Below are 27,073 nucleotides of genomic sequence, written 5' to 3' on the forward strand. Positions count from 1 at the left end.
TGCAATTCTGAAGAGGAAAGGTAGGAGCGACATTCAACACGTGAATCCACGGAGCGGTGGGCACGGCATGGTGAAGACCCGGTTCACTCGCACCTACCGCACCAGGTCTGCAGGGCCCCGTGAGCAAAAGCTGCCCTGGCGGTACTTGGAGGCCGGCATGGGGGCGTCCTCCCGTGCCACGTGGGTGGGCCTCTGTGACGGCCACGCGGCGCTGGGGCCGCTGCCCGGCGCTCCCGGGCGCCTACCTTGAGAACTTTCGCAGCTCTCCTCGTCACTGTTGTCCTGACAGTTATTCTGCCCGTCGCAGAGGAAGCTCTTGTCGATGCAGAGGCCGTTCCTGCAGTGGAAGCGGGCGGTGGAGCAGAGCAGGGGGTTTGCTGCTGTGGAGGGAAAAGAGGGCAGGTCACCAGGGAGGCCAGCACGTCCCACCCCCGGGGAACCCCGAGCCTCCTCCAGCCAGCCAACGGCCAAGACAGGACAAGGCTCGCTCTGCCACCTTGCAAGCATTCCCCACCCCAGGTCACCGTGCTGCTGCCTGAGACCAACCAATGTGACCTGAGGTCAGTGGTTCACCCGGAATGTCAACCCCTAGGCTGGCCTGCAGAACCTGGATCCATGGACTCTTCCCTGGGGACTCGAGAGTGGAACAGTCAATGATAGGAAACTCAGAGAGAAAAGCAAAGCTGGAAGAAGTAACTGAGCCAGAGGTCAGAGGTCAGAGGTCCCTAGGAAGAGATCACATGATCAGGCCCAAGAGCTAGCAGGATCCTTCTGGTTCCTTCACTGTAGACCAGTCCGTTAATGCCTCATTTATTCTTTAGGACTCACTAATGTAAACCCAGTGGTCTTGATTTTTTTCCTTGCTGCCAAAAAAGCCCATGGGCCCAGTAGGTCAGTGACCATTTCCCAAAAGCTCCTCCATGAGGCTCCCTGTTCTAGGTACTTTCAGGGACTTTAAAAAGAAGTGACAGCTCTGAGCTCTGCCTTCAAGCTAACGGGTGGTAAATGGTCAGTGTGAGGTCGACACAAAACTACTTAACAAGCATAAGCAAATGCGCACAGGCAGACCGTATCTCTACAGCCCAGGACACCTTGCTTCCCTGTTCCTCACAGTGCAGGTCACACAGGGCTCACTGCAGGGCTCTGTTTCAATCAGTGAAGGAGTGGCACATAAATGACTCCAACCCAGCTCTGCTATGTATTCACTGTGCAATCTTGGGCAAATCACTTCACCTCTCTGAGCCTTGGATGCTTTGTCTATAGACAGGACTGGCTGCATCACTTGACGGATGCAGAGCAAACTGAAAACGGGGGACTTGCTATTCGAAAATCATTATAAACCTTTGTGACAGTGAGCGCAGAGTACAAAGGCAGGCGTGGCCTAACCACTGGCCCTGTGTGACTCCAGGAGTCGCAGACCCATGGCTCTGACAATGCTACAGCACTTGAGCATCAAATGGTATCTACAAGATAAAGCATAGGGCCAAGACGGGCACGCAGCACCAGCTCAGGCAAGGGTATGCTGTCCCCGTGGTTGTGTGTCTTAGGCACACAGGACATGACCTCCTACAAGAGGGACAGGGGTAATGGTGAAGAGGGTTCAGCCTGGCCTCAGGTAGTGAACTCAGCCTGTACCTGAAACTGCATGTGGCAAGCCCAGCATAGAGCAGAGGCCAGGCCCAGTCCTGGGAACTGCTATGGGCTCAGTACATCAGCACTAGTGCCCCTGCAAGGTCCTCCAGTGCGCGGGGGCAGCTGTCATCTCTCTGCAGTAAGTTCCACTGAGCTACTGTTGGGTAGCACACAGATCACAGCTCCAAAGACTTGGTGGACTTAACGGGCCTGGGTACGCTCGAAGCACTGTAGCCTCTTTTTATTTTTTTCACACTTGACATAAGAAGTTTGATTTGGAAGGTTCGAGGAAGCAGAGGATGGGGAAAGATGGAGCTTGAGGTTTTGAGGATGCTCAACCAACCTTAAGCCAGACAACCTTAGTTCAACTCGAAAATGGAAGATTGGATTATTAAGTTGCCGTGGAGCCAAGAATGGCTCCACTTGATCAGGCTGAAACCAATGTCTGACTTCAGCCAAACCCAAATGGGGAAGCCCAGAACCACAGATCACATTGGGTTTTGGTCCAAGGCAGCGCTCCAAACCCTTCCATCCATCAGTACCACCATGGTGGCCTTCAGAATCTCTGGTACCTTGTGGGTCACATCTATGTAGCCAAGGAATCAGGAACAAGCAGCTCATCAAGGACAGCCTTGGGAAGGCACCTAATCACTCCAAGGTGGGCCATCAAGTCTGTGTAAACACCCTAGTATGAAGCCCAGCTTCTTTCCCTTTAGTCTTAGACTCTTTCAACCTCACGAGCTTTCCCACAGGAAAAGACGTCAGATGTGTGTGTGTCTTCATATGTATACAGACATACTACATATGTGTATATGTTTGAAAACCAAGTCACAGACTAGTTTGAATGCATATAACCAAAAGGGAATAGTAGCCAGAATATGTGAAGAACTATTCATCAGAAAGAGAAGACCACTCAATAGAAAAACAGGCAAAGGATTCAACCAGGCAATTCGTAGTAAGAAGAATGGCAAATGGTCAATAAAAACTTGGGAAAAAAATGTGTACTGTCACCAGTAATGAAGTGGCACTTCACACACCTGGGACCGAACAGATTTAAGGGCTTACAATATAGGTTGTTGGCAAAGAGGAAGTCTCGTGGACTCTGAGTGGGAGTGAAAATTGGCAGGACCACTAATTTAGTAATATCTAGTAAAGTTAAGATGTGTACACCCTACAACTCAGTAATTTCACTTTCGGCTATTACACACTCTAGAGTCCTTGAACAAAGATGTTTGCTGAAGCCACTATTTGTAAAACAAAAAAAAGAGAAATGACCCAAATGTTCATCAATAAGAGAATAGATGCAATGTGCCACATTGTACCATGGAATAGTCTAAAGCCTGAGTTGGCTCTTTCTCTGTAAAGGGACAGACAGTAAATATTTTAGGGTTTTGCTAGTCACTGATTTGTCTGTGTTCTAAATGACTCAACTTGGTCACTGGAGAGCAAAGCAGTCAGAGATAACTCATAAACAAAGGGCCATGTTCCAATAAAACTTTATTTACAAACACAGACACTAGGCCAAATGAGGTCCACAGTCCTTAGTGTGTCAACCACTGTTGTACAGCAGTGAAAAAATAGAATGAACCAGTACCACGGTGGATAAATCTCATAAATACTATAGTAAGTAGGGAAAGCAATGAATATAATATATATAGTGCTGTACCATTTATATGAAGTTACCCGTGCAAACAAGAAACGTCATTTGTTATTGAAAGAAACAAAACATACAGTGAAACAATGCAAACTCAAATGCCACAAACACCACCAAGTTCAGGGCAGTAGATGCCTTTGGAGAGAAGGGAGTCTGATGGATCCGAGAGGGGCCCACTGCAGACTTCTATTTATGTTTGGTAACATTTTTAAAATCTGAAGCCAAGACCGCAACATGCAGCATGCTTCTCGAAACAGGGTGTTGGAGATATAGGTGCTCCTTTTATTTTACTTTTAAAAGTTTTGCTAAAGTTCTTAGGAGTCTCATCTTTTCCGCGAGCACTGGACTTCGGTTCCCTTGGTCTCCTTTCCTCTAGTCCACCAACAGCTGCCTGAGGATTTTGACAAAAGACACAGGTGCACCCTTGGAAAGTGCCACACCTGGGCTCCACCCGGGGTCTCTCCTCTGTGACTCCACAGGCCACAGAAAGCCCTAAGACTTGAGTCTTGTTCCCCACCCCACTGCAGGGTAGAGGAACAGAGGGAGAGAAGGGCAGAGAAGTACACCCCAAACGCAGCAGCTAGCCAGACAAGGAGGGCTCCCGTCAAAACCCAGGTTCATGTCTTCAAACCGCCAGGAGTTCACAAAGAGCGCTCCGGCCTCCACCTCCCGCCGCACCTATTGATTCTCCATTGACGTAGGTCCCACCAAGCCTCCACTCCCAGTTCCCAAGGACAAAGCAGAGGAGAAGGGAGAGGGGAGGCTGCTTGCCACCCTGCAGGCAAACTGGCAGCAAGAAAGAAAAGCTGACAACTCTCGGTGGGGACATAAAGCCTTCAAGAGGCAACCCAAGAATTCCAAAAGCCTAGCACAGCTTTAAAGGCGACTGGAAAGTTCTACAAAGGAGTCAAAGGCAACCTTCTCCACTCCCCCTACCTGGTGTCATAGCCTGGTCTAAATAAAATGTTCCTAAGGGTGACCCTGAGCTGCCAGCAAAAGAGGCAAACATGGACAAGAGACTCTTGTCAATGACAGGATTCAAACACACAAAGCTTAGTTTCTAGGCAGATTCACTTAACCAGAGGGGCAGATCTCCCCCCAAAACCCCAGATAATTCAAGCATCCTTACATGTCTGTCCAGGCTTAGCTAGACGGGCACCAGGGCATATGGCACCTCAATGGACCAACCTTGGAGGCTTTGGTGACCAGGGCTCTAGGCTCAGGGGTTTCTGTGGCCCGTGGGGACTCCCAGGACCTGCAAACAGTAACTGCTCAATGAACAGAGAGGAGACACTGCATTCTATAGGATGTTATGGTCCAGAATCTTTAGTAATATTTAATGTGCTCCAAATGTTTATGCTTTCTTTGTCCTTGCTAAGTACGGCTTACTAGTCATTGAAAAAAATGTATCATTTTACTCAGTTAACTAGGGAGAGGAACATTGTTATCCCACTGTATTTATTTCACCAGAGGTAGAGAAAATGGTCTGTGGAGTCAACTTAAAAACTCAATTGTAGGCTCCGAAGCTCCTTGGGTATTATTAGCACAAGAAATACAGGGCTCTAATGGTCTATTTCCCAGCCCACAATATGCAGGAAAGAGAGAGGGAGGGAGGTGTGAGTTAAGGGAACCACTTAGTGGTTAATTAAACTGGTGCATCTACTTGGACCACATCTAGAGGAGCGGACCAAGGGACCACTGTGGTCACCCAAAAGCAGCTGAGCAGTTTCAAGACAGGAAATGAGGCACTCTGTCTCCAGCAGGGCACAGTAAGTCCTCTTTCATTACATAAATGGAAAACTCCTCGTCACTATCCCCCCAAAGTCCCACCTGCTCCTCTGTTCAGCAGGGGTTGACTCTCAACTGGTAACTGCCTGCCTCTCTGGGAAGTTTGTCCCCCCAACCCCAACTGCCCTGCAAACCACACAATTGGGGAGATGGTGCTACACCAAGTTTTCCTCTTCTCCAGGACCGAGGGTGCCCAGCCCAAGGCACCCTGAGTAGGTGCTCACTATGTGCTTATTAATGTGCATCAGTGTAGTGACTGAGTTCAGACTCTGGGTTGATATCCCAATGTGTCCCAATTATGTGACCATGACAAGCTGTTTCACCTTTCCACATCTCCATTTCCTTATGTAGAAAGGGGGACGACAATACCACCTACCGACAATGAAGTTATCTGCATAAAGCATATGGAAAGGGGTACACAGTAGGTACTCAATAAGTGCCACTGGTGGTTCATATGGCCCGGGCAGCATGCACATCTCCCAGCCTTGCCTGGGTCCTCATCCTGGAACTCCCCATGGACTGTATTTTAAATGGTTCCCATCCCCCTAAGCTCATTTCCTCCAACAACCCTGACTAAGGAGCCCAGAGGGAAAGAAAGTCCCCCATCCCTGAGTCCCACGGCACTCCCCACTGTCAGCTCCACGTTATCACCGGCGCAGATGAGGATGTTTGCATCTCTTACTTGAGAATAAGCTCAAGGATGTCAGGGTCTCTGTCTGACCCATCTTTGTGTTCCCTGCAGCATCTTGCGTGGTGTCTGGCACAGAGATTGTGGAAAGAGGATGAGAATCTGAAAGAAGGTAGGAGCTGGGGTTAGTGAGCAACGTAAGGCCAAATCCACTCTCTGGGTGCACACCGGCACCCACAAGAGGGTTGAGACGTCCACATTTTAAGAACACATCCTGACTGTGGTGGGGAAGGGAGGCCACCAAGTCGGCCTGTCTTTCTTGCTCAGCCCTTTATTTGATTAGTTACTTGATGCATTCATTCAACAATCAGGTATTGATTATTTCCTTAAAATAAAGCACTCTACTAGACACTGGAGATAAAGCATGACCCCATCCCTGTTCTTAAAGAGCTTCCAATCGAGACAGGGAGGCAAGTCAATAGGGCATGGAGATAAAGCAAGAGAAGTCCTATTTATTGTATGCGATTTACTGCCTGCTAAGGTTGAGCCTGCAGCATGCCTGGCTGGAACACAGCACCATCTCAGAATCAACCGTGCCGAGAGTGGAGGAGAGCAAAGCACAGGATGCAGAGTGCAGAGTTATTTCTCACACGGGGGTCAAGGCAGGCACCCCCTCCAGGTGCCCTTTGCCTCAGGAAGGCTCAGGTTCAGGTGGGAACGCACTGGATGACCCAGGCCAGCCCTGGCAATCCCGGAGTCTTAAGGAGACTCAATGATGCCGCTTCGGAGCCCCGGGGGGAAACGTTCTCCCATCCAGATTCCCAGCTTGCCCAGGCCAGGCTGAGGGGTGAAGAGAAAAGGTAGGCCCTGACCTTGACATCACAGAGCTTGCACCAGCACTGTGGGTTCTGTGAACGACAAAACAGGCAGACGGAGGAGACCAGCCTGCTGGGCTGAGGGCTCAGGCAAATCCACCCCCAGTGAAGAGGTAAGTCCAGGGCATGAATTCGCTATGGTGGTCACAGGCACTCTGCTGTCCCGGTTCACGGCTAGCATCCCCACCCTCACTGAACAAGGATCCTAAGAGCCATGCTGGCAGCGGACTTGGGCCCTCACTCCAGCGGGGAAGGTCCAAGCACAATGGAGAAGAAAAGGCAGACACAGCAGAGGGAGAACGGAAGAGAAGGGAGAGGAGACCCTCAGCACTGTGAGACTCCAGAAGGAAACCCTGGTCCTGCCAATCCCTAGTCCTGAGAGCAAAAGAAATGCAAACGCTGGAAAACCCAGGGCTGTTCAGTGGAACGCTGAAACTGGGACTCTGGAAGTTACCTGTTAAAGTCAAAAGTCTCCCAGCAGTACCATTCCTTTATCTTTCATTTGCCATCTTATTAGGGGATTTTTCCAACACATGCAAAAATAGAGGCTGGTTTGATGAACCCCAGGTGCTGATCACCTGGCTACCACAATTATCAACTCGCAGACAGATTGTTCCAGTCCTACCCCTGCTGGCCCCCGCTCCCCTGGTGGGGCTGGCTCAAAACACACCCAGACAACACGTAATTGAATCTTTATATACTTCAATACATATTTCTCAAAGGTACAGTTTTTTCAAAAAACAGTCGCAATACCATTCTCAAACTTAAAAAATTAACAATGCTTTAATATCATCAAATATCCAACCACAACTCAAAAATCACCAATTACTTTCACTTTTTTTTTGAACACTTGGTTTACTTGGAATTAGGATTCAAACATGATCCACAGACTGCACTCGGTGAATTTATCTCCTCGCCTCTTTGAATCCATGGTCCCTCCCTTCCTCTATGTTTCTTCTTAGAATTTACTTATGGATGAAACTGGGCCCCTGAAGAATTCCCCACATGGTGGATCTGGCAGTTTGCCTCCCCCTGGGATCATTAACGTGTTCCTCTATCCCTGAATTTCCTTTAAACTAATGGTTAGATTTAGAGGCTCAGGCAGATTCAGCTGGGATGCTGTTGGCAGGAGTACCTCACGGTGGTGATGTGTGCGCCAGCTGCCTTCTATCCGAAGGAAAATAACGCCCAGGGGTCTCTCTCTTTTTGCTGCTAAAACTGGCTTTGGGGAGATTCCTGTGACAGGTCAGAGACAGGAATCTCACCTCCCTCTGGCTCTCCTTCTGAATGCAGCTTTAGAAGCCAGGCCGGGATGCATGCAGCAGCTATCTGTAGACTGTATTTGGAGCAGGCCAATTGGGGGAAAAGACCACAATTTGAATTATCAGCAAAACGGTCGTGAATTTACCATCCTTTCCCAGTGTCCTTGGAGTCTCAGAAACTGGAAAGAACCACAGACAGAACAAAAAGAGAGAGGATCTTGAGGGTCACCCCGTAAAGATGCTTATGAACTCCTAGACTGATCCCCAAGCTGCACAAGAGTGGATCTGGTCCTAATAAGTGCACCAAAGATGTTGAGAATGAACTCACAGACAGACCACTGCGGGTGCTCATGCAGGGAAGAGCCACATCGTACTGCAAAAACAGTTTGAAAACTATTAAAACCACAACCCACAGAGGGTAGAAACATGTAGTCTGACCCAACCAGTCATCTGCCTACTAAAACAAAAATATAAGCATTCTCCATGGGATTTAAACAGGATCCAGAATGTCATATATAACAAACAAAATACCCAGAATATAATCTGAAATCGCCTGCCACCTGGAGAACCAGGATAACAAAGACAACCAACTGATGCTGACACCAGATCACACGGATGTCAGAATTAGATGATGAAGATTTTAAAGCAGCTATTTTAGGAAGGCTCTAACAAGCAATCCCAAACACGTCTGAAACAAAGGGAGAAACACAGTCTCAGCGAAGAGACGGAAGACGGAAGAACCAAAAGGCAATTTTGCAAGGGAAAAATACAGCAACTGAACTTAAAGCAAAATCCATCACCGGATAAGCTTGAAAGTAGACAGATGACAAAGGAAAGAATTCGGAAAGAATTAAGGAACTTGATGGAGTAATCAAAATAATCCAATCTAAACAAGAAGAAGCAAAATGACTAAAAGACAATGAACAGAGTCTCAGGGACTCGTGGGACAATGATAGAGGATCTGACATCGTTGTCATCAGAATCCCATGAAGAAAGAAAAAAGAGGACAGGACTTTAAAAACATGTAACAGTTGAAATGTACAAAGTATACCAAAAGACCAAACCAACAGACTCAAATAGCTCAGGGAACCCTGAATAGAATGAACTGAAGGAAATCCACACACACAGAGTCAAAACCATGATCTAAATGCTGAAAACTAGAGAGAGGAGAAAAAAAAAAAAAAAAAAAAAAAAAACCTGCAATGCATAACCTTGGGGAAACTATACATTTCTCTTTGGAAACCAGAGAAGCCATTTGGAAGAGGCACATCTGAAGTACTTAGAGAAAAGAATTATTAACCCAGAATTTCCAACACCATAAAAATATCCTTCAGGAATGAAGGTGAAATAAAGACATTATCAGAATGAAAACTGAGAGAATTTGTTGCCAGAAGACTTGCTTTAAAAGACTTGCTAAAGGAAGTTCTTCAGACAGAAATGTAAAGATGCCAGAAGGAGACTTGGAACATCAGGAATGAGGGAAGGAACCCAAATGGTAATTTACTGGGTAAATATGATATTCTCTTCTTCTCAAGAATCCCTTAAAATACACTTGAAACTTTGAAGCAAAAATTAGAACACCATCTTGTGGTTTTCTTTAATGAATGTAGATGGGCGATGCGGCATCTATAACGACACGAGGCCTATAGAGTCAAGTTTCCACATTCCATTTGAAGTGGTGCGATAACGATTCAAAGCTGTCTGAAAGATCAGCTGGCGGTTTCAGGAGTTTTCAGCCTGATCCATCAATATAAAGTTCCACATCAATTTTTCACCCAAGGGTCTCAGCTGCCATTGATGCCCATTAACGGGATCCATGCTTCATTAGGGGTTAGGAAACAGAAATACATGCTTTTTGGTTATTCTTTTATCAGTTTGCATTCCTGCATAAAAAAGAACTTTCTTAAGTCCTCCATCTGGTTACTCGAAGGTGCAATGCGTACAAGAAAAGTAAGATAAGTGTTTGAGTCTTTTATTTTCCAGTCTTCAAAAGAGAGAGTTAGAACCACAAATTTTAAAGGGTAGATGTGAGAGAGAAAGATGCTGGCTTAATCCCCACTGAGACAATCTGGAATGGGCATTAATGGACTCACTTGGACAACTGAAGACCAATATCCAAACATGGGAGTTTTACAGTGCCCTTAACTCTGGCAAGGGGCACAAGGACAACACAATCATTTTTGAATATCCACAGTATAAGAAGTCACACTTGCTTTTTATTGCCACTGGATCACTCGTGTGTGTGTGTGTGTGTGTGTGTGTGTGTGTGTGTGAGTGTAGCATGTCCAGCTTAGATTACAAGATCTCATGACAGTAGGAAGCTGAAGCCAAGCTGTCCTCACTTCCTAAAGGACTAAATAAAATATATAAATATAAAAGAAGTATGTCCTTGGAGAGCCCAAGTCAAAGGCAAAATCCTAATAATATGGTTTTCTCTTTAGTCACTTGCACTTTTGTTTTAGATCACTATTGTTTTTAAATCAATGACTCTGGGCCAGCCATAAGTCTAAGTACTTCTTAAATACTATGTCATCTAATTCTCATGACCACCCTGGGAAAGCACCCCGGTTGAGAGACCAGGAAACCACCTGCAGTAGATTCTACCCACGCCCACCTCTAGCTCCTGTCAGTGACCTGCGTGACCCCTGCCCATACAGGGGTCCAACACTCTACCACCCACATGGCAGTCTACTGACTGTACCAGGCCTCTGCCATCTGAGAGCCAGAGATGACAGAGCAACAGAAGAAGGCACGTGGGGGAAACGTCCTGTGTTCCTACGTGGAGGAGACACTGTGACGGACGGCTCCCTGGAACTGCCCGAATAGCATAGGACAAAGCTTCCTCCACTCCAGGGACTTAAAATGGGACCCAAAGACCAGGGAAAGAAGATCAGTCTATCAAAACCATCCCTGAAGTCACTAAAACTTAGGTTTTAGAAAAAAATGAATAACACCAGAAAATGGTCACAATGAAGAGCACATCACAATTGGGTACATTATAGGAGTGTGTGTGTCTGTCTGTGTCTGTGTCCTAAGCTGAGTGTGTTCATGTACATATACATACACACATACACATACATACGTGGAAAGAGAGAGACTGGTGCCAAATGGCTCACACATTAATAGCATTTCACTTGAATTTATGGGATCACAGGCTGTTTGGTTTCTTTGTTATAATTGATTTCGCCATTCTTTACCATAATTAGAAGAGAAGAATCTTACAAAACTATGTGAGTGGTGGGCAGGTGGGCAGAGAGGGATGAGGGGGCAGTGACTGGGGACTCCTAGGCACTGCAGATTCTGCAGGAGGCTAGGGTGGTGGGTACGTGTCACTGTACGTCTCTGCAAACCCACAGGAGCAAACCCTAACATGGACAATGGACAGAGGTGGCGGCTTGTGAATGCAGGGTCACCAACTGTAACGGATGCCCTCTGGTCGGGGTGCAGACGCTGGCAGGCTCAGGGGAGGCAGGGTATATGGGCACCCCTGTACCTTCCTCTTGGTTTGGCTAAAACCTAAAATTGCTTAAAAACCATAAGTAGAGAAAATAAATGAGTACATCTGCTCAGTTCCCATGATGGTTACAAAGTCTCAAGTAGTCTAATAGGTAGGGAGAAAGGGAAGCAGGAATGGTGACCAGAGTGACCAGCAGGGACGAAGCCCTTGCTGGGAGAGCTAGAATGACATTAAAGGTGGGGAGGAGACACCTGAAGGTCACAGAGGCTGCAGTGTGAAGTCACTATGGACACGGGAATACTCGCAAGGAGGGGGCTGCATGTATCCAGGTCCATCAGCAAGACTGCCTCTAGGCAAGGAGTGTACAGCAGGCAGGAGGATGTGTGTGTGTGTGTGTGTGTGTGTGTGTGTGTGCGCGCGCGCGCGCACATCTGTCTGTCCACATGCTGATACCATGGACTATGCACCAGGAAAAAGGAACGGGTAGACACAGTCAAGGACTTTGTACTATTCATAATTTTTTCAACAACATATTCGTACAGTATGTATAATAAGCATTTTAAAAAGAGTTCAAAGAAAGAAGGAAAGCAAGCAAGAACATGAACAGAATCAATCGGGTGAGAGTCTGAATGAACCTGGACATGGCTCTGCTATTGATGAGCTGTCTGGGCCTGAGTAAGTTAAGGCACTTCCTGACTCGAGGCTCCTCGGCTGCTCACTGGGACAAGACACCTGTGTTCGCGGGGCCGACTGCTGGAAAGGCTCAGGCACAGTGCACCTAATAAGACCCTTGATAAGTTGTAGCCAAGCATTTACAGATAAACATAACAAAGCAGCAGCAAAGAACAGGATGTGGGTGAGCGCAGAGAAAGCCCAGCTATGCGGGAGAAGCGCAGGGATGAGCGGCCGGAGGGACAATCTGGCTGCTGGAAAGAGCGGGGAGCGCAGGGTCCTAGTCCTCGGCACTTACTGCAGTTCTCCTCGTCGCTGCCGTCAGGACAGTCCTCAAACCCGTTGCACCGGAAGCGGCCAATGATGCAGTGGACGCCGCTGGCGCAGGGGAAGAACGTGGGGCCACACTTGGATTTAGCTTTGGCTGCAGAGGGAAAAAGAAGACCAACAAACAGCGAGACGTCAATCAGGAGGGCAAGACCTAAGGCCACCTTCTTCCTCCTCCTGCCCACTCGGAATGTGCAGTGTGTCCTTGTAGGTCTACCTGGAGGTCCCCCAAAGGATGCTCACCACCACCACCCACCCCAGACGCCCAGCAAGCTCAGGCACCCAGCATCCTCTGGGAAGGGAGTGGCCAATCCTGCCCCACACAGGTGCCGCACCACCCAGGCACCCAAGGTGTGCCACCCAAAGGAAGGACTAGGTGAACGGGTGAGCCAATGGGCGATGGAGGGAGCTCGCTTCTCAGGATGCTGAAGAATCCATTGAAATTCATTCCCGGGGTGTCAGTGTAATCATAGTTGACATTTAGCAAGTGCTCACTGTACCAGGCGGTGGGCCAAGTGCTTTGCATGGATTATCTCCTCTAATCCACCCAGCAGCCACCCAACGGAAGGCATGCAGAAGACCTAAAGCAACCCTGGACACTGCTGTCCTCACAAAGGCCTGCTTGCAAGGGTGCCTCCTGCTTGGCTGGAGTCAGGGACCTTGGACTGGGGGAGGGTTCCCACCACCCTAACTGAACAGAGCGGCTTCCTGTGCTGAACAGTTCATGCTGAACAGTTAAACTTTCCTTTTGGGAGTCTGGACTTTGGGGACACGCGAGACAGAAAGGGCTAATGTGGCCGTCCTGGATTAAAACTCTGGACACTGACTCTCTAACGCGCATCCCTGGTAGACACCACTTCACACGCGTTACAACCCACTGCTACGAAATTGAGTGAATCCATGGGGCCTGGTCTGCTCCAGACTCCACTCCACCCCGTTACCCCCATTGATTCTACTTTGTACCTTTTCACTGAAAGAAATCATGGACAAAGGACGACCACACACTGGGTTGTGTGAATCGTGGAAAACTGCTGAACCGGGCGTGGCCTTGGGGACCCCCAACACAGAGACCAGGTTCTTATCCCCACTGCATGGAGGCACTCTAAGGATCAAGTGGCTTGCCCAGTGTCACATGGTACTGGGGTGAGGCCCTGGGCACACACTCCAGAAGCCATGATCCCAATCAACTCAATGGCCCTGCTTCCCTGCCCAAGGCTGTCACTCTTCACAAAAGAAGCCAGACTCCTGCTCTGAAGAAATTCATCTTGCACTCCTGCCACACAAACAGTCTGGACAGAAATGGCTGTAACTTGGGCTTGATTGAGTGTCTGCTAAACCAAACGGCTCTGTGGGGTAATGCACTTTCTTGTTAATGGTGCTCGGCTGCTTCGGCTGGTGATCGGGGGGTGTTAAGATCGGATCTGTGGCCACATCCAGGTAGCAGGCTCCACTGAGCAGCTCTCTTGCTTCCTGTCTTATAAGGACCCACGGTCCTCCCAGAAGGAAGGGCCATTTCTTTGGAACAAACAGGCCATAAATCTCCTCCATGTTCCTGCCCTTTGTAACATGCCCACTTTGGCAGCAGCTGATTCACAATCAATGGGGTGTGAAGAAGGCCTGGGACATGTCCAGGTTTTAAAAACTCACATGGCCCTGTTTCCACCTGGAAGAACTGTAATGGTGTTGGTATACCCTTCTCAAGGCACAAACCCCAGAGAGCCCTGCATGCAGATTCTGACTGCTTTTATGTCCTTGAGCAAGTTTCTAAATATTGTTGAACCTGTTTCTTCATCCAAAAATTGCAGATGACATCTATTTCATAGGGCTCTGGTACGCACTGCACAAGATGACCTACATTAAGCGCTTAGTACAGAGCATGGCATACAGCAGATGCTCAATTAATGGAATGATTGTGCCATTTATCATCATCTCTAGAATTTTAAAGCTGATTCTTCAGCTACTAAAACTTTTTTTTTTTTTTTTCTGATTACCAGAGTTTTAAAAGCCCATTACGGAAGGGCTCCATGAACTGACATGAAATGATTTCCACAATACACTGTTAAGTGAAAGAAAAGGGCAAGGGAAGATCTAGAGTACTTTGTCCTTCATAGAGGAAGAGAAGGGGATCTAAAAAAAAAAAAAAAAACCATGTGTTGGTTTATCCATGCAAAAGAGATACAGGAAGCATAAATCAGAAACTGAACACTGGTCACCAACCACAGATAGCTAAGAAAGGAATGGGAAGAATGGGGAACTAGGAACAGAATCAGGTCATAAGGACGAGAAAGGAGCATGCTTCTCTGAGCGTATCTATCTGCACAGGTATCTTTGGTCTATCCACCTATCTACCCATCTATCTCACTTCACATTCAGTATATCTGTCTACAGACCATCTATCTTAGTTTATTTTCAGTATCTCTATCTGTATACCCACCTATTTCACTTTATGTTTGTATAGATATACCCAGAGGAGGGTATGTCTTAGAGCCGTGATGATAACATTCCAAAAACAAACAAGTAAAATCAATCACATGTTGGAGAACTCAAAATGGGATTTAAACAGTAACAAGTGAACACAACCTTATGGCCCATGCAGAACACCACCACTAAAGTGAGAGAGCTGAAAGGCTAGCCCAAGTCACTCTGTGAAACACCATTCTGACTGGATTTCCATACGGTTAAAGGGTGGGAAACTTTACATAAAGACTGCACTACGATTATATTTTATCTCGCATAGGGGCATGGAGTAGCAATTCTGAAACTACCACTTGTGAACACAAGGGTTGAACAAGTAAGTAAATATTCTGTCAACTGTATAAGTGAGATGTCTGGCTGTCAGAAGGATTGCTCCTGAGGAAAGTAGGGAGGTAAAACCAACCCTGGGTTTTGGGGGTGGAATTGAAGGCATCGCTATGAACTGGATGTTTCTAAAAATTAGGTAGATAGACACGTTTACTAGATGAAGAGACAGAGAAACAAATAATAAAAGAAATATTGGTTCAAATAATAAAATAAATATTGGTTTGTGGGTACAGAAGGGTGTGTCGGGGGGGTCTGTTTGTTGACAGGGACTAGAAACAAACACGTCCCAACAGCAACAAGCACATCCGCCACCCAGATCATGGTATCTAAATACCATTCAACCAGTACAGGAAACCAGGCTCCTTGAGAAGTGGCTGATTTCACAGGGGACATTCAGGCTGAACCTCAAGTCTCTTATATTGCCAGAATATAAAGAGGTGCTCAAAATGCCACGGGGACATGTTGAAGGACAGAGGAGTGCATCTGAACCCCCAAGAACCAAAGCTGGAACAATCTGAGCAACAACGTACACGCTGATGGCATTGAACTGTAAACCAGAAGATAAAAGAAACACCTCTGAGGTCACACTGATACCCAAATTGGTTGACTACATCAGCAAAAGGGAGGGCCAGTTCTTCCAGGTAGAATTCTCATTCGGAAACGTAAAAGTGACGCAGGAAATGGAAAGTAAAGTCGCTATTAAGCAAACAGTGCAGTAACAACTTACAGGGGCGAGAGGTACCAATGGATGCTAAAATGAGAAGTCAGAAGCTGGAGGAGAAACAGGATATTTGCAAAACCTCAAGTATCTTCACCATATTCTTAACTAATCACAAAGGGAAAAAACAGTGACTGAGAGCACAGCTACCTGGCAGGCACCACCTTAACCACGGCCCACAGGGGAGTCATGAGACCTCAACGGCAGGGTACCCCTCGCATGGGGAACAGAGGCCGCCACATCACCTCTGTTCTCTACCTGCCAAAAACGCATAATTCAAGGTGATCATGAGCAAACATCAGACACGCCCAAAGGGAAGTACCTTCTACTGGTGACCAACCAGTAACCTCCAAGGCCAGGAAAGGCCAAGGCATTTGCATGCTCTGCAGTAGACTGAGGCCCAGAGACTAAATGCAGTGTGGGATCCTAGACTAGAAGGCGTGGACAGATGGGCGGAGTCCCAAAGAAGCCCCGTGATACAGCTGGTGGCCCTGCACCAGGGCTGATCTGGCTACCTCAGATGTTAATCATATTAGTGGACAGTGGACCAAGAGTCTGAGAACGCTCTGTACTATTTTTGCCACTTTTCTGTAGGTCTAAAATTATTTCGGAAAAAGAAAAAAAAAAAAAAAAACCCTACGATCATGCTCACTGTGGAATACATAAAAATAAAGTACAGAGCAAGAAAGAACATTACCTATAATCCTCCACTCTGAAGCACCCAAAATTAGCATTCTTCTAAAGCAGTTGACATCTTTATGCATATGATTTTTTTTAATGTCCCAGGATTTTTTTTAATGAAATTTTTTATTTTGAGAAACGTGTAGATTTATATGCAGTTCTAAGAAAGATCCCATGTACCATTTCCTACTTTCCCCCAATAGTAACTTCTCATAAAAAAATGTAGGACAACCTCTCAACCAGGACGCTGATGTTGACACATTGAGACACAGAGCACCTCCATCGCCACAAAGAGCCCTCGGTGACCCTCGAACAGCCAGGACCAACAGCATCCCACTTCCACTTTTCCGTAAAGCCCCCGATGACCAAGAATCTGTTCTCTTTTTCTACAATTTTGTCGCTTCAAGAATGTTACATAAGTGGAATTGCACATGGTACAACCTTTGGGGAATGGCTTGTTTTTTGCATCTGGCAAAAGTGTCTGGAGAAAACGCATCACATAATTTTGTAGATTAATTCCCTTTAGAGCAACAACACTAAATATTTTCCAGAGTTTGTTAGGGCCACACAAATATTTCATCATATTGGTAAACAAGGTTATTTTTATCATTTCCTCCACACTGGGCACTCGGTATGTTTATGATCTAGATGCGGTTTATCTGCCACAGGTTCCTGTGTTGGAAGCCTGGTCCCCAGTAGGGTGGTATTAAGAGGTGGTGCCCAGTGCAAAGTAATTAGGTCACTGAGGCCACTGTTATCGGAACAAGTTAATGCTGGTCTCACAGAGGGAATTAAGTTCCTGTGAGAGCGGATTGTTACAAAAGAGCAAGTCTGACCCTGATTCACTCTCGGGCTTCCTACTTTGCCATATGATAGCTCCCTCCCTCCACCTACACACAAACATTCCTGCCAGGATGTCATCTTCCATGTGACACAGCCAAGGGACCACTCACCAGAGCTGAGCAGGTGTCAATGCCAAACTCTCCAACCTCCAAAAATGTGAGCTAAATAAACCTCTTTCCTTTACAAATTACCTAGCCTTTGACATCTTATTACAGCAACAGAAAACAGACTGATACACTTCTAAGCAAATTTTCAGCATTATAAATTATACAGTAAAGAACACCTTTGTACATAAAAACTGACCTAAATTTCAAATAATATTCTTAGGCCACATTACTGGAAAAGGGGATCCAGGGTTTGAACAGTTTTCACCAAATATATTATATGTCAGGGAGCTGTTTCATTAAATATTTTACCATGGGCCAGACTTTAAAACAAAAACCCATTTTCTCACAAAACACTTCAGAAACACATGCTCATTGTGATAAGTCATTACAACAATGGTGGGGTCCCAAAGCCCACCCCCAGGTTCAGCGATTCACTGGAGGACTCGGGATGCAGCATGGAGTCCTACTCACTGCTAAGATTTAGGTATAGCAGCAAAAGGACACAAAGCAAAATCAGTCAAAAGAAAAGGAACTGAGGTACAGCCCAGAGCAAACCAGATGCGAGCACCCAGGTCCCCTCCCAGCAGTCGCAGAGCAGCAAGTAGTGACAACACTGGGGAAATGCTGTCACCTAGGGAAGCACATTACAGTCGGTGCCAGGGGTTTCCTGGGAGCTGATCACATGGTTGTTCTCAGTCCACAAGTTTCCAGAGCCCAACAGGCAAAGAGGACAACCAAGCTGCTGGCTTGCACGGCCAATCTAGGAACAGGGAGCCACCCTGAACAGTTATTGGGAATGCTCCCAAAATTCAGATTCTGGACAATGGCCAAAGCCACCCTTCCAAGTGGACCCTAGGAGGTTCGGCAATCAGCCTATGGTGCTCAGTACCTGGGCATTGCTGCTGGCTCGGAGCACGATACTGCAGAACAGCAAAGGGCCACGGCCTCGCTCACTGCTGTATCTCCAATGCCTACGAAAGTGCCCTGCGTACAGGCTGCTCAATAATTACTGACTGAATTAATAAGCAGTTTGACTTAAATGCCACCATAAAATACGTGGTATTCTGAAACGTGCTTTGGCCACTTTAACATATTATGACATCTTTGCATGTCAATAAGTACTGGTCCACGTGGCCATTTTCAATGAAGGGTAACTTCACTGCCTCTGTATCCTCATAAGTCACAGGGTTCAATACTGAAGGACAGCTGGGGTGTTTTCAATAAGCAACGTGCACCCAGATGCTGACATGGTTTTTCCAACTGATACCACATCTCCTTGAGGTCCCACTGCCAGATCAAGGGACATGCATGGTCCACATCTGGTATATTTTTGATCTTTCACTGCCTCTCCCTGAGGAACTGGTATGCTTTTAGCCACAGATGGCTAAGAGAAAAGCCTTCCCACCCAAGGTCACGGAAGATGGACCAATTCTCCCCTGCTGGCAATGATATTCCTGGAAGTGCAAAGGTTGAGAAGAACTCACAGCTCCTCTGTGTTTTTGTGAAGTCGGTCCTTAACTGCTGCCACGCTCTATTATTCTCCATCCATCTCTGTCTCTTTTCATTTTAACATCTGTGTATTTCATTACTCTGCAGAGCAGGGACATTACTGTCTGGTCAAGGAAACTGTGACTCTTCTTTTTATCTTTCTAAATTCAGACCTGGTGCAGGGCATCAACCTTTGCTGGAATTGGTTGGCCTGGGTTGCACTAATCACAGGCTAATGCAGAGTGTCTCTGTTCCTGGGAGCTGGTCCTTGAGTTGACTTCCTGGGCTGCATGCACCCTCTTGCCTAAGGGTACCCACAAAGGGCAGGGTCTCACTCCCAGGACTGCCCTCCTCGCCAGGGTTTCTCCAGAAGTCCACGTTCCATAAGGCAATTCTGCAAAAAGCAACTTAGTGATCCACTGCAGCCCAATCCCCAGGGATGCTTCTGAAAACGCAGGTTCCTGGGCCGCTCCCTTAGGCGAATCTGCATTTTTATTAAGCAAGACCAAGGATTCCAATGAACATCCTTGCTAAAGTCTACATATGATTTGAGTGTGTCCCCCAAGAATTTGTGTTGAAATTTAATCCCCATCCTGAGGTGGAAACTTAGTCCAACTGTGGTGTTTAAAGGTGAAGTCTTTCGGAGGGGATGAGGATTAAATAAAGTCATCAGAGTGGGGCTCATAATTGAACCCTGGTGGCTTTATAAGGAGAGGGAGAGGAACCAGAAGAGACACAGATTAATGGGTTCCCCATCTCCTGCCACACAATGCCCTAGATCGATCCCCTCGAGACTGTGCCAGCAAGAAGGCTATCATCAAATGCAGCCCCTGGATCTTGCACCTTCAAAATCATAAGCCGAAATAAACCTCTTTTCTTTGTAAAGCTATCTGGTCTTGAATATTTTATTACAGCAATCACAAAACAGACTAATACAATTCTACTCAAGAGATTCTGCTTAAGTCTTACACCCTCAGAGAATGACCTCATTATTCCTTTCTTTCTGGTGGTGCCACTCTACCAACCAGCAGTCACTACAAGAATCATGGCTATGGGGACAATGTGGGACCAATTCTGACCTCACTCCCTTAAGTCTAACAATGACATCCCCAACTGAGGAGTAATCAGAGGAAGAACACCCACATGGAAACTACAGGACACTTCCTGGTCTTCCTCCATTTCAACAAGTTTTCTCTTCCTCCACATTTATGCACAAGGAATAAAATGCTTTATATACAAGTTGTACATTCACATAGAAATGGTCATGTCCTAGCAAAAGAAGCCCTTTTAGCATTTTAAAACTCTTAATCAATTCTGTAAGGATTTATACTTTACCTGCGCATAATACAAAATAGGTTTTTGCGGGGGAGCATCCCCTTTCTGGCTAATAGCACAATGTTCCTGAGCATCCTTCCATTTGGCAGGCACTGAGTCAGCTGTGGGGGTTGAACAGTGAAGACAGGAGCTCTGACAGCCCAGGACAGATGACCCTCCGGGTGCAATGCAATGAATGCCCTGAAGAGGGAGCTATGAGATGCCTAATCTCAACCAGGTGGAGGCTACTACTGTCAGGAAAGAAAGGTTTCTGCTTTCTCCATGGAAGGTCTGCCTCAACTGAGATACTGAGCCAAGGTGGAAACCAATAATATTGAATGAGGCCTGACTCATTCAATTATTCATTTCACTAATACTAATTAACAGACTCAGTATCATAACCTGCAAAAATGAGGATACTCAAGAGATAGCTAGGCCACGTTTGAAACTTCAGTATTCATCGAATCATAGACTGAAGAATGTTCCAAGAAGCAAGAATAGCATGTGCAAAGGTCCAGAGGTAGGAACAACACAGAAATGGAGGAACAGAAAAGAGGTGAGTATGAATGTGTTTTCTCATGTCAGTAAAAGTACTCAGCACCTTTAATTTAAAAATTTAAAACCCTATTTCTCATTCAAAAAGTGTCATGAGCCAGTTGCGATTCAATTCATCCTAAAGTTGGTAGAACGATGGTATACAAAAGTATAAATTAGAAAAAATAAATTATGTGATTCACATAATATAAACCACCATGCACTCGTCTCAAAAGAATACCCATACGTAGCCATCACAGGCTGAAAACTGCAAAGAGCAATGTATCTGAAATTGCTAATACATTCATTCTACCAGTTCATTTTCTAAAAAGCCAAACTGTGGTTCCTTCTAAAAGTCAAAAATGACTTCATGGTTGGGAGCAAGAAAGCAAAGAGAGACTTATAAAAATAACAGACTTTTAAAAAGCAATCTGCCTGGATTCTCCAAGAAGTCAGGAGGAAGGAGGGGATGTTCTTTCACTGTGGCCCCAGAGCAGACGACAAACAGCCCAGAGAGTCAAACAGACTCCTAGAATTCAAGCCTCTGCAAATTCATTTTGCTTGAGCAAAAGGCCCAGCTCAACTCCACGTGTCTACTGGAGCAGACCCCAAGTGTTTTTGGTTGGATATGACCATGTATTATTTCTCCCTAAAACAACGTATCAGCTGGATATATCAGACAGGCACACTGGAGAGATGTCATGGTTTAGATCTGCAGTGTCCCCCAAAGTTCATGTGTAGGAAGTATGGTTCCCGAGGCAGCGAGGTTGAGAGGAGGGGCTTTCAGGCAATGATATGTATCATGAGGACTTTGACCTCATCAGTGGATTAACCCATCAAGTGGACCACTGGGCAGTGGGACCTACTTGCAGGAAGCTTGTCACCCAGGGTGTGTACTGCAAGGGATGACCTTCCTCCCTCTTGTGTTCTTTCTCTGCCCCCCTTTCCTGGATGCCCTAGGTTGAGTGGCTTTCCTCCACTATGCCCTTCCGCCACGATGCTGCTGCCATGCAGCTGGCCAAGCCTGGATTGCGATTTCTGAAGCTGTGAGTCAAACAAATCTTTCTTCCTCTCTGTTGTTCTTGTCGGGTATTTTGGTCACAGTGACGAACAGTTAACTAACACAGGAGTGAAACAGCAACAAACACAAACCGATGGGAAATAAAATATGGAAAGAAGGCACGCAGTCCAAACAGCTTTACCAGAAGATTCGGTCATGGAGGATTCTTTCCACACATCTGCTTCAGGCCTAGAACAGAAGTTCTATCACCTGGGGCTAAGATATCAGAAGGGGACAGGGTTCCTAAGGTCTGTATTTGTGTCCTGTCCCAGTTCTGCCACATAATTAATAGCTGAGACCTCAGACAAGGCACTTGACGTGAAAAAGGAGACAAAGAAAACACAGACCTCAAGAGTCGTGAAAATCAAGTGAGATTTTGTACGTAGAGAAGGCAGCCTATCTAGCAGGGTTCAATCATACCCTCCGCTGCCGGCATGATTCACACATGTTCTTCAGACAGACAGCTGGCACTGAGAAAAACAAGGAGACACGGCGATCTTCAGACAGTCCAAGCAAGGTCTTGCTTGTTCAGTTATCCATTTAACTAGCATTCACTCTGAGTCCCTGTAGGTCACACATCTGACCCAGCACGGGGGTTGTGAGGAAAATAATTTCTGCTAGCTGTGAGACCCAAGCTAAGGAATACCAGGTCAAGAAAAAGAAAAGGACCATAAACAGATCGCTGCAATGAGATGTAATAAATGCTCTAGGAACGAAGGAACAATTGCCTTTCAACAGTTAACTACAGCACTTAGGAATGGAGGGATGGGAGTCAGCCTACCTGGGTTCAAAACTGGCTCCACCACTTCCTGTTGTATGATTTATGGTTACTCAGCTAGCCTCTCTGTGTCTCAATCTCCTCACCAGGTCATGGAAATATTAGCACGACCTACCTTGCTGAGTTGTATGGGGATTAAATGAGACAATATGATCACTGCTTAGAACTTCTCTGGAACACAGTATGAGCTATGGTGGCAAGCACTATATTAGCTACTGTACCCCACAGAAGTTATTATTATTTGATATTCCACTTGATAAAATATAGTATTTTGTAATATTGATACTACATATTCTACAGTACTATGACACAGTATTCACTATTATGATTATGACTTATTATTATGATTTTCAGTTTCCACCCAGTAGGGATTGCTCAATCAATGAATGGCAAATGGTTTAAGTGCAAAAGGATTCAAAACAGGATGTGACTTGCTCAGCCTGGGAAAGCCTGGGAGCACGTCATGAAGCATGGCTATTTTAGTTGGGTATGAAATGCCATTAGGAGCACGCTGGTGAACTAGGAGAGAGAAGGGCACTCAGGGCAGGAGGAACGGCACCAACACAAGCTCACAGCTGAGGCAGGTCAGGTCTCACTGAGAGGTCTGAGAGACGTTGGGGTACCTGGAACACAGAGTGTGTGGCACAAGGTAAATCTGGGAGATAGGCAGACAGGAGTCTGCACTTCTCCTGGGAGCCAGTGGACATTTTTAACAAAAAAAAGTGATGTGCCAAGTTTGTTATTTTATGAAGAAATGTTCATAAACTCACAAGATATTATAAGGCCATATAAGTCAAAGAAATATCTTCTATACCTTCTGAAAAGCCCTTTAGGAACTGAAGAGAGGCAAGTCTACAGTATTTTTTGGAATTTTAGAGGAAAAGGTACTATAGATCACAGAGAATGCAAAGTGATTGCCATTGTCCTTTAAAATACTATGATTATCAGGCTGGGGTTGTGGCTCAGTGGTAGAGCACTTGCCTGGCACATGTGAGGCACTGGGTTCAATTCTCAGCACCACATTAAAAAAGAATAAATTAAATAAAGATATTGTGTCCATCTACAACTAAAAATATTTTTTAAAATAATATTATTATTAAGAATGACAAGGAAAACTCACCAGGTAAGTTTGGCATTAGGAAATCATAATCTAGAGTGTTTTAGCAGGCTGTTTGTTTCGGCTATTTATAACGCACATACGTGTGTGAGGGTGTGTTTGTATGCAAATGTATTGGAGTGAAAATTCCAGAGACTCTTCTATAAGCAGAAACTAAGGCACTCCCAACTGATGTTTCTACAGACAAGTCTTGAAGGGATAAAAAGATCAAAAGGATAATAAATAAATACGGGTGCGATAACTCAACCTTTAGAGGCTTTTCACCACTTGGTGGAAAAACTTACTGACAGTGGATCTGAATCCCTGGGATTAAGAGCAGATGTGGCAGCAGAGATGTGGCTCCAACAAAAATCATTCCCACCTTCAAGAGAGAACTTCACACAAAGACGCCATGAAAGGCGATATCCAAGGGACAACTCCTCAGAAGTGCAGAGGATGAGAAAAGGAAAAGCGGGTGCTCAAGGTAGAGCTGCTTGCTTCGCAAGTGCGACCCTGGGTTCAATTCCCAGAGCCACAGAGAAAGAAAAGAAGAAAGAAGTGGGGGAGGGGGCAAAGGATGGATGGGAGGAGGGAAATGGGTAGGGGGAGTGTGGGATCAAAGATAGTTTCTACATCTGAATAAATTCAAATAGAGAGGAATCATTCTAGAGGATTTTCCATCTCGCTGGGCAATGAGGGTCATCTTGGTTAAAAAGGGTTTATTTTTTTTCTGAGCTTCCACTCTCTGATTCCCCTGGCCTCTGGCAATCTTTGAGGTTTTTCTTCTGAAAAACGCTCTCACTTCCCTGCATATTCTTTGCCTTCAGATTCCTGAAGCGGAAGCTGGCTTCTGAGTTGCCAGGGGCTCTCAGAGTTACTGCTGTCTGGTTTACCCCCAACCCCATCCCACTCCACAAGAGCAGGACCCTGGAGCTCAGAGTTGTCTCTGTGACTATCTCTGGAGTGCCTGCAAGGCCCACAGAGAAAGGCCGGAGATGTGAGGATGAAGTCACTATGACCTCACGGGGGCAGGGACCGCCACTCACAAGACATGGGGGAAGTGTCCCCAGAGCACAGCACACAGACGTGGTCTCTCTAGCTCCTCTGGGGCTGTATATTTTCTGACTGTCATGAGGTAACTGGAAAAGATCTCTCAGGAAACAACTTTAGTCCACCACAAATCTTGTCCAGGAAAGGTTTTCACCAAGGCATCTAGAATTTTCTATGATGCTGTCAACACCAGTCACAGGAATCAGATAATCCCACAGTTATGCTCTCTTGGTAGCTGTGGGCCAACTTGAAAGACAAAGCAGCAATCCTCAGCCTCTAACTTATCCTAAAAGAGAAGTGACTCTCGTTCCTGGCTGCACATACGCTGGGAGACTTGAAAAACAAGAAAAATTGAAATCAACAGAGCTGGAGTGGCTAGACTAACACCAGCCAAAACAGAAGACAGACGATGTTCCTGGAGAAAAAGTAGGGCTTTCGTGAAACAATGGTTAATCCAGCTAGAAGACACAATCAGGGGCACCTTAAAAGCAGAGTCTGCAAACAAAAACTGTCTGAAATAAAGGGAGAAACAGACAAATAAACAATAAGAGTTGGAGACCTTGGTACTTTCAGAAATGGATAAAATAACGAGGCTGAAGATTACAAGAAGACATGAACAGAGCCATAAATAAACTAGACCTAACAGACATCTCCACAACTCTCCACCCAGCAGGAATTAGACACTCTTCTCTTCTGTACACAACACACTCATAGGCCATGAAACAAATCTCCATAAATTTAAAAGGAAAGAAATCATTTAATATGTGTATTCCAAGCATAATAGAATGAAATTAGAAATCAAGAACCAAAGGAAATCTGTGACTCACAAATATCTGGATATTAAATAACATACTCTTAAATAATTCATGGTCAAAGGAGAAAGTACAGCTGGGTGCAGTGGCATGCACCTGTAATCCTAGCAGCTCAGGAGGCTGAGGTAGGAGGATTGCAAGCTCAAAACCAGCCTCAGCAACTTAGGAAGGCCCTAACTAACTTAGAGAGAGCCTGTTTAAAAATAAAAAATACAAAAGGTTGGGGATGTGGCTCAGTGGTTAAGTGGCCCTGGGTTCAATCTCCAGTACCAAGTATATATAAATAATTTTAAAAAGAAGAAAGCACAAATAAAAATTAAAAGACACTTTGAAATGAATAAAACAAAAATACAAGTACCAAAACTTAATGGCATATACATAAAGCAGGGCTGAGAGGGAAATTTATAGCTATAATTACTACATGAAAATAGAAGAAAGATCTCCATCCCACAAAAACTATTGAAACTAACAAGTAAGTTCAGCAAGGCTAAAAGATACAGGAGGGATATACCAAAAGCAGTTGTTTTTCCATATACTAGCAAGAGATCCAAAACTAAATTTAAGAAAAAAATGCCATTACCTTTGGCACAAAAATAATAAAATACTTAGGAATAAATTTAACAAAAGAAATGTAAGACTTATCCACTGAAAACTATAAACATAACTGAAAGAAATTAAAGACTCTAGTAAACAGAAAGACATCCCATGTTCATGGATTGGAACACCTAACATTTGTAAGACAGCAATACTGTCCAAACTTTTCTACAGATTCAGTGGGATCCCTACCAAGATCTTGGCTGGCTCATTTGCAGAAACCAACAAGTTGATAAATTCATAAGGGAATGCAAGAGACTCAGAATAGACCAAATCATATTTAAACAGAACACACGTTGGAACAACTAACACTTCTCTCTTTCAAACTGTACTACACAAAGCTAGTAATCAACAGAATAAAATTGAATCCTTTACAGTTAATTGATTTTTTTACAAGAACGCCAAGAAAATTCACTGAAAAAAAGGTTAGTCTTTTCAACAAACAGCTGGAACAATGGAACAACTGGAAATTCACATGCAAAAGAATGAACGGGGACCTCTGCATTCCATATGATAGAATACTGCTTTGTGATAAAAAGGAATGAAGTACTGATATAGTACACCTCACAGTTGTACCTTGAAAACATTATGCCAAATAATGTAAAGGGCTACAAATTAGAATTTCACTTGTACCTTGAAAACATTATGCCAAATAATGTAAAGGGCTACAAATTAGAATTTCACTTCTATGAAGAGTCCAGAAAAGGCAAATACATAGAAACGGGATGAAGCTGGTGGTTCCCAGGGGCCAGGGGATGAAGGAATCAGTAGTGACTGCTGATGGGTAGTGGGTTTCTTCTTGGGGTGATGAACATGTTCTCAAAGTAGAGAGGGTCAGTCACTGCACAGCTATCTGATGGAACCAAATAAAGAAACAAAACTTTACAGGAACTTCTGAGAT

At 45.4% G+C, this 27,073-nt stretch overlaps 1 protein-coding gene across 5 annotated transcripts in view; it reads right to left on the bottom strand.

Moving 5' to 3' along the window:
• Ldlrad3 (low density lipoprotein receptor class A domain containing 3) overlaps window positions 1-27,073 on the bottom strand; it is a 226,504-nt gene that overhangs the window by 107,716 nt on the left and 91,715 nt on the right. For 3 of the 5 annotated variants that reach the window (XM_047519352.1, XM_047519351.1, XM_047519353.1), the window contains exons 3-5: window positions 12,267-12,392; window positions 5,757-5,864; window positions 246-380 (exon numbers count right to left, since the gene is read on the bottom strand). In XM_047519352.1, coding sequence (XP_047375308.1) covers window positions 246-380; window positions 5,757-5,864; window positions 12,267-12,392 — 369 coding nt within the window. The remainder of the gene's footprint in view (window positions 1-245; window positions 381-5,756; window positions 5,865-12,266; window positions 12,393-27,073) is intronic. The other 2 variants (XM_047519356.1, XM_047519355.1) reach the window with 2 other exon arrangements.

This window comes from Sciurus carolinensis, chromosome 11 (assembly GCF_902686445.1).
Source record: "Sciurus carolinensis chromosome 11, mSciCar1.2, whole genome shotgun sequence".
Lineage (NCBI taxonomy): Eukaryota > Metazoa > Chordata > Mammalia > Rodentia > Sciuridae > Sciurus > Sciurus carolinensis.